General features: G+C 45.3%; 1 protein-coding gene across 2 annotated transcripts in view; it reads left to right on the forward strand.

Annotated features, from left to right (window-relative positions):
* EPHB1 (EPH receptor B1) overlaps positions 1 to 14,482 on the forward strand; it is a 450,445-nt gene that overhangs the window by 386,745 nt on the left and 49,218 nt on the right. For both annotated transcript variants that reach the window (XM_021069481.2, XM_084987281.1), the window contains exons 11-12: positions 1,933 to 2,180; positions 11,334 to 11,549. In XM_021069481.2, the coding sequence (XP_020925140.1) occupies positions 1,933 to 2,180; positions 11,334 to 11,549 (464 nt within the window). The remainder of the gene's footprint in view (positions 1 to 1,932; positions 2,181 to 11,333; positions 11,550 to 14,482) is intronic.

Below are 14,482 nucleotides of genomic sequence, written 5' to 3' on the forward strand. Positions count from 1 at the left end.
TGGCATACACATGCACCTCCTACATAGGCATATACTACGGATCACATTCTATAACTTGCTCTTCATTTCCTTTTCACTGAGAAATGTAATGTGGACATTTTTTGAAGTCAATACATTTCACTCTTCTCTTAATTTTCATTAGCTTATGGCCTTCCACAGGATGGATGTCCCATTTCTAATCATCACCCCCCCTCCCCCTGTTATGGTCATAGGGAGTTTGGCTATAGAAGGATATCCTTTTGTAAAAAAGTAAATACTGGTAGTTCTGTTTCCTTTGTACACAACAGGGCTAGAGCCTCCAACAATTTATAACCCAAGGATGGGAAAAGTGAAAGCCAAACAAATAGTAGTAAATATGATGCCCCAGCTTTTATTGTCATGCCTGCCTCATACCAGATACTGCAGTGGGGTGTGCAAGCTACAGACGTGAATGAGACTTGGTCTGACCTCAAACAGTTGTAATTAAAGGTCAAAACCCAATATCACACATGCTATCAATCGTAGGTCTATGTTGAAATCTTCCTAATGGTGTTTAAGCCAACTTCTACTCTGGCCCTGGATTGTAACAAGCTCCCTTGACTCTGGAGCAGTTTTGCATCCAAAGCCCTTTCCTGCAACTACCGTCCAATCCATGTAGTAGAAAAATACAGGAAACACCCAACCAAATCACAGATGTTATCTTGCTTTTCTAATGTGGCCAGTAATTTATCCGATCGCTCACAGTTTGCTCCATCATCTTCTTCCAGAAGCTGAAAGTGAAAAAGAAAGTTTTCCCAGCAGAAAGCCATGTTTCTCCTATCAGGCCCTTGACACCCGTTTCAGTGATACACTTACAAGTAGATGTGAAACTGCTTCACGAAAGAACCAAAGTTACAAAACCAAGTTAAATCATAAGATAACTTTTGAAAGCACATTTAACGGGATGCAACAGATTTTTTAAGCAGCTGTGAAATAGTGTCACCAGAATTGTTTTTACGCTGGGTGATTTCACTGCAGAAATGTTTCAGTGCTGTGGCACCCGTGGAGGTGTGTGGCTCGTGTGTGCTTGGAAAAACCATTTGCTATTCTGCTGCCAGAAGTGCAGGTCGCTGCCAGCCTCCAGCTGCAGCACCTTCGGGATCTGTCTCCGCTTCCCCACAGGGGCTTAGCTCTTTGGCAACAGCCAGTGACTGAGCACGGTGGGAAGCTGGGGCCTGGGCCTTTCTGGAACAGGCGCTCTTTACTCTGGAGCTCCCTGCTGGATGGGATGAGACTTCAGGTCTGCATCAGCCAGATCTGCATTGCATCTGGGCCTCTCCTCTCCCATTCCTGCTTCCTCCTTTCTTTTCATAATGTCAGATCTGCACCATGATCTGGGGCTCTGGCAGTCCTGCTTCTTCTCCCCTTTATTCTGCACGGTGTCTGCTAACTTCCCTTCCTGCCTCCTCCATGTCTGTCTTCCAAGGGACCCAACAGACACAAAGCCTTTCAGGGTAATGTAGGAACATAAACGCTATACATCTCATTCAGAGGACTAAAGTACCCGAGCATGTCCCCAAGCCCCTGCACATTCTTGCGCCAGGCTCTGCTAAAATTGAGTTATGATTCTGCCACAGTGAAACTGACCATTTCATTTCAATTGTTCAGCTGGGACACAGATGAAAAACCAAACATGGGGAAAAACAAACTCATAGAGAGTCTGAAATTTCACGTTAGTTACCCAGGCCGTCTAAGATCCCAGGTAAAGAGCATCTTTGGGTGTCTTTTCTGTGTTTGCCATGAACTGATCAGAGCCAAGACATCACAGTTATAATTAGAGAACCCTATTTCCTTTCTGCCACTTTAATCACCATTCTGCTTGAAACACGATTATTCTCAAAAAGCTGCCTCCCTTCCCCCTCATGGTGCCATAGACTGAGAAGGAAGCAGATAATAATTGCATTCTTGTTGCAGGAGAGTTCGGAGAGGTGTACAAGGGGCGCTTGAAACTTCCGGGCAAAAGGGAAATCTATGTGGCCATTAAGACGCTGAAGGCCGGGTATTCGGAGAAGCAGCGTCGGGACTTTCTGAGTGAGGCAAGCATCATGGGCCAGTTTGACCATCCCAACATCATTCGCCTGGAGGGTGTGGTCACCAAGAGCCGGCCCGTCATGATCATCACGGAGTTCATGGAAAACGGCGCTTTGGATTCTTTCCTCAGGGTAAGGGCAGTGAGCACGGGAGGGGCATGGATGATGCTGGTGCTGGTGGCTGTGGGGAACAGTGGCGGGGCTGGGGAGAAGTGTCTGAGGGAGGACAACCTGCCGCTCAAGAATCCCCAGTGAGGAGTTCCCGTCATGGCACAGTGGTTAACGAATCCAACTAGGGACCATGAGGTTGCAGGTTCGATTTCTGGCCTTGCTCAGTGGGTTAAGGATCCGGCGTTGCCATGAGCTGTGGTGTAGGTCACAGACATGGCTCGGATCCGGCGTTGCTGTGGCTCTGGCATAGGCCGGTGGCTACAGCTCCGATTGGATCCCTATCCTGGGACCCTCCATATGCTGTGGGAGAGGCCCAAGAAATGGCAAAAAGACACACACACACACACACAAAAGGAATCCCCAGTGACATGTGGGAGGGCGTGGGAGATGTTAACAAGGTTAACAGACTCGTTGCTAAAAGGAAAGAACAAAGCAGAGCCTGTGGACACCTTGGAATGGAGCAGGGCCTTGATAAGTGCTTGTTGGATGAGTAGAAATGAGCAGAGGAGGATGAAGAATGGCCATCAGCATCTGCACGGATCACAGAGATCGGTGAGATTTTCAGCTGCTATGCTGTCTTGCGTGGCTCATGCAGACACCAGTGGCCATCACAGCCTTTCCTCCAGCATGGCACCATCCCAGCCAGCTCTCTTTGTTTGCTGTTCAGAGATGAAACAGGTTGTCCTTTTCTGATGCCTGGGCCACCTGGCCTCTGAGGAGGCACTTCTGGGCAGGACAGGGGAAGAGTGTGTCACAAGCGCCCACAGGTATTTCCTGGGGTGGATGAAGGACTGCAGCTTCCAACCAACATGCAGCAGAGGTGGGGGTCCCTGAAGGCCCATGGCTGGGAGATCTGTAAAAGATTATGGTCAGAACATGCCAAGATGGAACCACAATGGAAGCACTTTCATTCCTATGGGATATCACAGAGCTACTCAGAGAAGGGGTGAGTGAGCACCCCCACAGTGCTCATGTCTGGGAGTGGGAGCTGTCTGAGCAAGGCCGGGGAGCTAGGTCTCCCTTGGACCAAAGGCTCAGCGAGGGAGCCTGGGAGCAGAGGTTGTAGGGGGCAGCATCACAGAATGCGGCGGGGCCTTCTGAGCAAGAGCTTCCTGGCAATACCAAGTAGCAGGCTATGCATGTTACCAAAGCTACCAAAGCCAGCTGTGGCTGCAGATCAAAGGACCATTCATAGAGCCAGTCATTGAAACATTCATGAGGTGACTGCTCTGGTCATGTCCTGTGCTGGGAGCTGGACCTATAGAGCTGAGAGACACTGCTGTAATGCTACAGAACAAATCACCCCAAGACTTCTGTGGCTTAGCACAGTGACAGTTTGCCTTGCTCATAAATCTGCAGTTTGGGCAGGGCTCTGTGAGGACCTCTCTGTCCCATGAGTAGTCATCGAGAGCAGCTCCAGGGCTAAGCTGGGAATCGCCCAAAGGCTCCTTCACTCCTTGGTCTCATGGTTGATGCTGGGTATTAGCTGGCATCTCTGTACCTGGCCAGCTACAGCCTCCTCTTGGGTACCCAGAATAAGCATCCCGAGAGTAGAAGGCAGAGGCTGTCAGTGTAGTAACCTAGCCTGGAAGTCACATAGCATCCTTCAACCACAGTGATCACCTGCCCAGATTTAAAGGGAACAAACATGCCCCACATTTTGATGGGGAACAGCAACCCATCTTCTTAAATGTAGGGCATAGGTGGTTCTATTCTATCCATCTTAGAGGATACAGCCTGCATAGGCACCCCTGCCCTCAGGTTCCTCAGTGCCCAAAGCTTCCAGCAATTATGTGCCTAGACCAGACTTTGTTTCCCTGCATGGAGTACAAAGGTTTCACATAAAGAAAAACTGAAGCCTTCCCGAGCAAGCCAGGGAAGGCTTCAAAGAGGAGGGAGAATTTCCCTGATATTGGAGAAGGAGGAATTTGCTAGACAGGTCAGGAACAGGCAGGTAGGCTGACAGAACAGTGGAACTGTATTCAGAGGCTAAGGTCAGTATGGACTGTTTGGTAATCTGTCAGCAGCTGCTTGGTGGCTCCAGTGCTCAGAAGCAGAGCTTGGGGGCTGCAGTGCTGAAAGGTTTCTGGGGACTTGTCTAGAAGTTGCATCTGCACATACTGAAGCCACCTTTGTGGAGGGAGCACACTTGATGCTTCGTCTGGGTTGTTAGCCAGCTTTTGTTCGGTGGGGAGGAGCAATGGATATATATTATGGGGACCATGTACTTGGCCTGGTACAGCCTCCTTGAGGGCATCAGTTAGCTTTTATACATGTGTGTGTGTGTATATATATATATATATATATTTTTTTTTTCTTTTCAGGACCTCACCTGCAGCATTTGGAAGTTCCCAGGCTGGGGTTGAATTGGGGCTGCAGCTGCCAGCCTACACCACAGCCACAGCAATGCAGTATCCTTAACTCACTGAGTGAGGCCAGGGATCAAACCTGCATCCTCATGGATACCAGTCAGGTTCATTACCACTGAGCTATGACAGGAACTCCCTATGCTTTGTATTTTGAAACCCCAGCACCAACATAGTGAGCACCTGGTAAATGCTAGCTGAATGAAAGACTCGAGGAATCATTTCTTCAAGCTTTTGGGCATAGCAGGAGAGACAGAATATCCTGAGCATACATGGTCTCTTGTGCTTGTAGCCAGACCTCTCGTACCAGAGCAGCGCATGGACCATGCCCTCTTGGGGGCATTCTTTTATGATCACAGATATCATGCAGACAGCCAGATAGATGTGACTAGGACAGACAGAGAAAGACAAGTAACATATGATATCACTTATGTGTGGACTCTTATAAAAATGATACAAATGGGAGTTCCTGTTGTGGCTCAGTAGGTTAAGGACCCAACATTGTCTTTGTGAGGATGCGGGTTCAATCCTGGCCTTGCTCAGTATGTTAATCCTTAATACACCGGCATTGCCATAACTGTGGCATAGGTCACAGTTGCAGCTCAGATCTAGTGTTGCAATGGTTTTGGCATAGGCCTGAAGCTGCATACTGTTAGCCTGGGAACTTACATATGCAACCAGGTGTAGCCATAAAGAGAAAAAAAAAAGATACCAATGAACTTTTTTTTTTTTTTTTTGGCCTTTTAGGGTCACATCCATGGCATGTGGAAGTTCCAAGAATCAGAGCCACAGCTGTTGGCCTACACCACAGCCACAGCAACATGGGATCCAAGCTGTGTCTGCAGCCTACACCACAGCTCATGGCAATGCTGGATTCCCGACCCACTGAGCAAGTTCAGGGATCAAACCCCTGTCCTCGTGGGTACTAGTCAGATTCGTTTCCACTGTGCCACAATAGGACTGCCCAAATGAACTTATTTATAAAACCCGAATAGATTCACAAATTAAAAAAAACAAACTTATGGTTACAAAAGGGGAAATCAAAAGGAATATTACTCAGCCATAAAAGGAATGAAATAATGCCATTACAGCTACATGGATGGACCGAGAGATGATCATACTAGGTGAAGAAAGTCAGAGAAGGACGAATAGCACATGATATCACATATGTGGAATCTAGTTTAAAAAAAGATACGAAAGAACTTATTTACAAAATAGAAACAGACTCAAAGTTTTCAAAACCAAACTTATGGTTCCCCAAAGGGGAAACATTGGGGTATACACTACTATATATAAAATAGGTAAGTAACAAGGATGTATTGTTTAGCACAGGGAACTATACTCAGTACTCGGTAATAACCTATATGGGAAAAGAATCTGAAAAAGAATGAATATATGTATATGTACAACTGAATCACTCTGCTGCACACCTGAAACAAACACAGCATTGTAAAGCAGCTGTACTCTAATAAAACAATTTCAAAAAGCTTGAAGAGGCAGCAATGTTAGGAGAGAAAGTCTTTCCTGGAGCCAGCCTTCAGACCCTTTCAGGAGTCATCTATTTGCTGCCGGCCACCTTCTGTGCTTCACAGAGACTCTGTGATAGAGGGGACTGTGATCGACTCTCTCCCTAGAACGTGCAGGGCAACAGGGACACATTCTCAGGAGCCTGGGGATATCAAGACCCTGGGCTGCTGCTCTGCACGGACCTATTTCCATTGGGAGAGAACAGGCCATGGGGGCAGGTTGGACACCAGTATTTTTCATGACGACATGGCCCAGGTGGTGAGAGAAAAGCTAGGGGCGAGAGAGGAGCACAGGGAAAGAGAGGGTAAAGGATGACAAGAAGGGAGCGGCTGGAGCAGGCAGCGCCAGGAGGGGGTGGAAATGAAGCATGTCTGACTCCCTGCGCCACATGGAGGCAGGTAATCTATAAATTTAATTTCAGCCTTACTACCAAACCCTGGAGCATAGCAGCATTAATTGATGTATCTGCTGCTTGATAAAATTGAAAAGTGGGTCATCAGCTCAGTTCTGCAGGGTCCATCTTCTGGGAGGTAGTATAGTTTTAAGATCACCATTAAGAGGAGAAAGGTAAAAGGGCTAGTCCTCAGTTTCCACACCTGTTCCCTCCCCGCCCCCAACTGGTCCTTTCACACTGGACATGGCAGCTTTGGAGCACAGCCACGACACCCGCTCTGGGTCAGTGTCTTAGAGGCTCTGGGCATCTGGTGTGGTGAGCACATCAGACAGTATATGTCTCTCCTGTTGCAGGACTTGGGATCTCTCACATTCCGCAGGGATTAGACACACTGCTGTTCTTTCACCACACATTCTGGAGGTTCATTATTATCCATTAAAAAAAAAAAAGGTCTGTGCCATAGATTGTGTAGCATGCAAGTCCATAATTAAATATAACCTTCTTGGCACTCAGATTCAGAGGATTCAATCTGGTAGCTTTTACATAATCTTAGGCATAAACCCTGAAGCTCTCCTCAATGCTTTACGCTTTGGCCAACAAGGTCAAATGCTCCATAAGGCCTTTGTGGCTGAGGCTTGGCCTTGTGGCTACTCCCAATTAAATCATAGATGGTCATAACTGGAAGACTCTTGGGAGTCACAGAGCAATGTAAAATGGGGACATTTATCATTCCTGGGGATCTCTTTCGTGGGCTGGAGCCAGAGGACTGCAAGCCAGTTTTTTGGAAGAGAACTCCAGGTTGGAAGATCTGAGACCAAGGTCCTGCTTTGGGCTCTGCTATGAGTCACCCTGTGGTCTTGAGCAAATCTGTTAACTCAAATTCCCAATCTATAAACTAAAGGCACTGAGCTGGATAATCTTGAAAGTGCTCTTTAAAAAAAAAAAAAAAAAAACTTATGATTCATTCCCTTCAAACAAATCAAATAAGGGTTTCATTTCCTGAAGTGGGTTTGTCAATGGAAGTTGAAATACCTAAATCCTTCCTGTCTAATAAAAGGGCCAGCGAGTGGCTTCAGTGAATTTGCAGAAAAGCAATTTCAGCAGAAAGCACTGCATGAAGGGAGGAAAGTTTAAATCACTTCACCCAGCTTATACGCCTCTGAACTGTGTTTTTACCATGTGCTCAGCACAAAACCACATCCTCTCCCCTAAGAAACTTCCTAGTTTTTTTTTCCCTATCTTGTTTATCTTTGTACACTGATGCATATATCTCTGAAATTTCTTTTTAAAGAGTTTATGACAATGAACAGAATATGAAACAGCTCAATATATGAGAAAATCTTATTATGTTTCTATCTTTAAGTTTCAGCAAGATGTGAATTCAACAGGTATGACTCTCTCTTACCATGACATGTGATTCCCCTGCAGACCCTAATGAAAATGTGTTGCAAAGTCAGCATATTCCAGCAGAAAAGGCACTGGGACACACCTCTACCTTCCATTTCTATGGCCATGGCAGACATCATTAATCAATCATGGCATTTCTTCCTCTGAAGCTTATACACAAAATTCTCCACATAGCATTTAAGACAGCCACTACCAATTGATCAAAGATGGAATGTCAGTGGAGAAACAATTTGCCGTTTGGACAAAGATTTGTGTTATAAATCAGAATCACACAGAGTGATTTAAGGTTGACCACTTAAATTGTCTGGGGTTCCTTTATCTTCTCTATGAAAATAATATAATATTGCTCACCTTGCCTACTCCACAGAACCAGTTTTAAGGATGAAAACAAATTCCATGAAGTATGACTTGCCATCCAAAAGCCAAGTGAGGGAAGAAATCAAAGCCTGTAAATTAATTGATCCAAACTCCAGGCCTGCATCACTAGGTCCTATTACAGTTAGAATGGGGGTGGTTAGGTTACAGATGCCAACCTGTTGAGCTCAGAGTGCCCTGTGAACTAGACTCTCAGGGCAGTAGTCTAGGATGTCTGCTCCACACACCCAGGAAGTCAGCAGGAACCTACAGTCCTGGCCTAAAGTGCCCCCATCTCTTACCAGGCATCTGGGGTTCATGCGAGATCTGATTTGTGAGGCATTATGGCCTTGCTGATAATTCCAGCAATCATTACTGCTGTCTTAGTATTCACGGGACACTGAACCAAGCCCTTCACCTTTATTATCTCATTTAACCTTGAGTCCCACCTCTCAGGAAGAATGGGCACTCTGTTCTTATTTGGCAGATGTAGGAATCATTGCTCAGAAGGTTAAATAACGTGTCCAAGAGGATGCAGCTGGGAAGAGATGGAGATTAGATCCACCCTGGTCCATCTAGCTGCAAAGGCTGGACTTTTAACCAAATCTTGTCCTTTGTCGACCCCGGAAACTATAAGATGACTGATCTAAATATTGAAATAAAGCAGAAAATGAAGCAACCTAACCAAGCCTTTAATGACTTAAAGTAGAAACATAGATACAAATTTGCAAATGCTTTCAACCCTGCTCTTGGCAAAGCTGTTTTCAGCCACCACCAGTGCCCTCCCCAACATCTACCTACAAGTGGGCGTTTTAGGGAGACATTTGTTTTTAACCACATCGTTGTCTCCACTTACAGAGGAGAAGTAACAAACTGAATTGAAGAAATCCGACTCTTGTGACTTGTGGCTGAAATACATTTTCTAATGCATGAAAGTTGCATGACAACTTTCTGGGGAGGCAGGTCCCCAGAGACCTACTTAGAGAAATGACGGTGCTGGGGAAAGCCGGACTAGCTTCTCAAGGAGGTGTTGAGTGAAGTTCATTAGTGAGAAAGATTTGCATCCTTCACAGCACATCCAGCTCTGGCAGATGGGCACCATGTGCTGAAAACCAATCATTTTCCAAAAAGCAGCTCTGCACTTGCTTTCGGAGTTGGTTAGAAGCAAAAATTGCAGAGGAAGCATTCTGGGCAGATTGAGAGGTGGTTAAGGTTTGCGTGAGAATTTGAAACTTGGAGTGTGTCAAATTCTCCTGAGAGGAAGTGGGTTTGGGGGCGGGACTCAGGAAGGAGTGGAGGGAGTATCAGTTTGCTCCACTCTTTCAGTTGACCAGGGGGCAGAACCAACCCCCAGGCTTGCCATCTTGTACCAGAAACAGAATCTTCAACAATCCACACTATCATTGTTAGATCTTGGGCCTTTCCTTAATAAGTAGTATATTTTTTATAATGGCTCTTCTACTTTTCCTTACTTATCTTTGCCTAGAAAATACTTTTGCAGGTGCACATACATAAATGATGTGTCTCATCTGTATCGGTGAGATAATGCATGTGAGTGCATTGTGTACCATCTCACAATCAGAATGTGTTCAATAAATAGGAGCTTCTCACTCTGTTTATGCTTCCTGCCCTTCATGGGAAGACCCTAGAGCACAGGGAAGAACTGCCTTGCACAAAGCCTGTGCTCAGCAGTTACTAGACTTGCCCAAAGTGTCCTACCCCCTCCCTCCTCTCCCCCATTCAGAGCATCTCAATGCCTGGGCCAGGCTCAATTCAAAGCCCTGTAGGGAGAATGGGGGCTGGACCAGTTTGGAAATGTGTTCTTGGTATCATGGTTCAGGGTCCACTGATATAATCAGTGAGTGCAGAGCCCAGACTCGGGGGCTTGTGGGAGGTGAAGGAAGGCACAGATTCATTCACTGAAGAGCCTGTCATCTAACAATGGAAGAGGGAGGACATCCAGGTAAGAAACTGTGATTGGAGAGAAGGTGGCACTTCAGATTGGCAGGAGGAGGGGCAGCAAGAGCCTCCATACCCTGAGAGGGTCCTTGAGCCAGACACAGCGCATGCGCTCCTCCTGACCACCCAACCTTCCGAGGCAGGTGTGGGTATCCCGGTGTTGAGGAAGATGCCTTAAACATTTAATTCTGGGGACAGGAAGAGATGTACTAGTCATTCATCCAGCATATGTTTATGGAGCTTTTCTGTCTATGTGATTTTTTTTCTCAGCACTGGGGTTGCTGTGAGGACTGCAAGACAGAGGGTTCTTTTCTTAAAGAGCTTAGAGTCAAGCAGCAGAGATAGACAGACAGACACACAGAGCCAAAACTTATGATACATGCTAAGAAGGAAAATAAGAGCATGCACTGAAAGATAGTACTAAGAAAGTGCTAATTATGTTTGGGGGAGGGGGCTGGTTGCAGAGACGCCCTCTCTGAGGAAGTGACCTTTAAGCGGAGACCTGAAACAAGGAGGTATTGATTGTGGGGGCCGGGGGGAGCAGAGGAAATGGCATGTGTAAGAGCCCTGAGGCAGGAAGGGCTTGGCCTGGGAGAGGACTTCAAAGTCCCCAGTCACTGTGGCTTTAGCATAGGCGTGAGGAACAGAGTGGCATAAGGTGAGGTGGTAGCTGATCCCATGGGGCCTCGGGGGCCACACTGAGGAGTTTGGAGCTCTCCCTTAATGCAATGGGAGGCCATTAGAGAGCTTTGAGCCAGCGACCGACACGGCCTGATTTATGTCTCACAAGGGTGGCTCTGAGGTTAGAGCATGGACTGTGGGGGCAGATGGAGGGAAGTGTTACAGGTGCCGGATGACGACTTGGTTAGAATGGTGGCAGTGGAGGTGCAGAGAAGTGGGTGGCTTTGAGAGGTAATTTGGAGATGAGAGTCACAAGGCTTGGCAAGGAGAAGAGAGAAGAGCAATCGAGGGGAGGGATGAGAATGGGAGTGGGAGGAGGCAGGGAGCAGCTTGGCCAAGAGGTGACAGGTGGTGGGGCCCCAGTACCTGGGCTTTGAAGCACTACAACCCCGTCTTGATCTGGATGCCCTTGGTGTCTTCTGACAGCAAAATGATGGACAGTTCACGGTGATCCAGCTGGTGGGGATGCTCAGGGGCATCGCTGCGGGCATGAAGTACCTGGCTGAGATGAACTACGTGCACCGGGACCTGGCTGCGAGGAACATTCTGGTCAACAGTAACCTGGTGTGCAAAGTGTCTGACTTTGGCCTTTCCCGCTACCTCCAGGATGACACCTCAGACCCCACCTACACCAGCTCCTTGGTGAGTCCTTCTGGGTCTTCTCAGGTCAAACCATGACATGAGTGAGAGGTGGCTGTAGACGGTGGGACCCTTCACAGGGCACTCTGGGAGTGACTGGGACCAGAACTCATCTCTCCCCTGGGGGAGCCAGGTGCCTGGCAGACCACTCATCCAGGAGAAACAATAGTAGCTGGTTGTCTAGGCAAGCGGTGGGGCATAGCGTAAGGGTCAGTGTCTCCTCTGAAGCCATTCTATTCCTTGGCGCATGGGAGAGGACCTTTTGAAAAGAATGGTTTGGGGGGATCCAAACCTTTAAATAGTAGCATCTGAGACATCTGTACGCAGGGAGCAGGTTCTGATTGGGTTGAGCACTGAAGTCACCAGGCAGACTTCTAGTCCTCATCTCCTCTTCTCCATAGCTTCCAAAAAGCTCCACCTACATGATGAGTACTCTTAAATGTGTATCGCTTGCTCAGCCTCTCCTCTACAGCCCAAATAGCTCTAAACATCTGTGTCCAAAAACCTAGTTTGCACAATTCCCTTCAGAACTTTCACAGGTCCAAGATAGAGTTCTGTGTTTACTCTCCAATTTCCCCTTCCTTATCTCTCCATCCCAGTGGTTGCACCGTTCAATTCCTGACTGCAACCTAGGAATCAGTCTTGATTTTTCTCTGTGCCTCGTCATCCATGTCCAATACCTCAGCAACTTCTATTGGTTTCTATAAAGGCTGTCCCTTTCTTTACATCTCTACTGTGTCCCCATCCTATTCCAAAGCATCATTCTCTTTTACCTGGACTGTTACACACTAGCTTCCTAATTAGTCTCCCTGGTTTCCCTTCCTCTCCTTATGTCCATTCCCAACACCATCCAGACTGATTGATCTGCCTACCTAATTACCTCCATTCCTTAAGCTTGCGAAAGCAATATGTGACTATTATAAAAATCAAAACAATGCAGAGAAGAGGAAAAGAATAATAAACTATAAGTCCCTTGAAGCAAGGGTTGGTAAACTTTCCCTAAAAGGCAATATAGTAAATATTTTAGGCTTTGCTGGCTAAGAGGCCAAATGAGGATATTAGGTACATGATTATATAATCATTTAAAATGTAACCCCTTAAAAATTCATGAACTCCATTTTTAGCCCATGAGCTGTAAAAGACCAGGTGACCAACCCAATTTTGTACTTAGGCTATAATTTACCAATCCCTCTCCTGAAGCATTAGCTTCAACAGTTGATGTGTCTGCTTTCATATTGTTCTCTGTTCAAAAATTTGAACATTTTTATGTTATAAAACTGGGATAATACTATGTCTATAGTACTTGTCTACACAAGACACTCAGTGTCTTGTGTGTTTCTTGGGCATTTTTTACTCCAGGTTGTAAACATTCTGAAAGGTTGCAAACATTCACACCCTGGAAGAGATGTGTGGTGCCCCTCTTCCAATATCCCCACCAATACTGGAAATAATCCATATTTAAAACTTTGCCAATCCAACGATGAAAAATCATACCTCATCTTGTTTTAATTTTCACTTTCAACTGACTTCTAGAGATATTACCACCTTTTAATACAGTTACTGGGATTCATGTTTCCCCCTTTGTTAATTACTGTACCTGTCTTTAGCTATTTTTCTGTTGGGTTATTTTCTGGTTATTTAGAAATTTACAGGAATTCTTTTTTACAGTAGAAATTTTAACCCTTCATCTGCTATATAGGATACAATTAATTCCTCCTCTTTTTTTTGTACAAAAAATTCAATCTCTTTTAGTCAGCTTTTTAAACTTATTTATTTTTTATTATAGTTGATTTGCAGTGTTGTGCCAATTTCTGCTGTACAGCGTGGTGACCCAGTCATAGACACACACACACACACACACACACACACACACACACACTTTCTTTTTCTCATACTATCTTCCATCATGCTCTATCCCAAGGGATTGGATATAGTTCCCTGTGCTACACAGTAGGACCTCATTGCTTGTCCATTCTAAATGTAATAGCTTGCATCTACCAACCCCAAACTCCCTGACAATCCCTTTTTGTGTTCAAAAGAATACCGTTTTCCTTTTGATATTGTTTATGGTATCTTTTGGCTTGCAAAAAGTGGTTAATATTCTTTTATATATTTTCCTCTACTCATGGGATTTTCTGGTTTATCCTAAGAGTTCTCTTTACTTCAAAGTTAAAAACACTGTCCAGTTTTCTGTACTGTTTTATTTGGGTGTTTGTTCTTTATCTACATACTTAGTAGACTTGAAATTTATTTTTCCCAAGCTTTTATTTTAAAAAATTGCAAGTGTGCAGAGAACCTCGTAGAATTTTGCAAAAGACAGCTTATTCTCATCACATGGATTCTAGAATTAATATCCTGCTGTGTTGACTTTATCATATAACTATCCATCTAGCCCCTCCCTCTATTTGTCACTCCATCCTGGTTTATTGATACATTTTCAGGTAAGTTGCAGATGTTAGCACATATCACCCCTAAATACTTCAGCATACATATCTTTAATGAGAGTTAAATATTTGTTTATAGTTCTTTCCTTGATTTAGGTAAAATTTGCATATAAAGAAGTACGTAAATATTCTATACATTTACAGACTTTTAACAAATGCATACAACTGTGTAACTTCAAATCCTACCAAAATATAGAATATTGTCACCATAGCAGGTAGTTCCCTCATGTCCTGCCCCCACCCCACAGCCAGAGGCATCTATTCTTCTGATTTTTTCTTCAACCATAGATTAGTTTGGCCTGTGGAATCAAGATGCTCTTCATGTTTGACTGCTTTCCTTAGCATTCTGTGGGTGAGATTCTTTCATATTGCTGTGTGCAGAAGTAGTTCCTTCTTATTTATTGTTGCATTCCAGTGTTTATCCATTCTCTTGTTGATAGACACCAGAGCTGTTCTCAAATATGCTTTTGAATATGGGCTTGGACATATCTT

This window comes from Sus scrofa, chromosome 13, assembly GCF_054392235.1.
Source record: "Sus scrofa isolate SSC_HxYL_T2T_F1_AM1 chromosome 13, Sscrofa_HxYL_maternal_Yorkshire_Landrace_v2.0, whole genome shotgun sequence".
Taxonomy (NCBI): Eukaryota; Metazoa; Chordata; class Mammalia; order Artiodactyla; family Suidae; genus Sus; species Sus scrofa.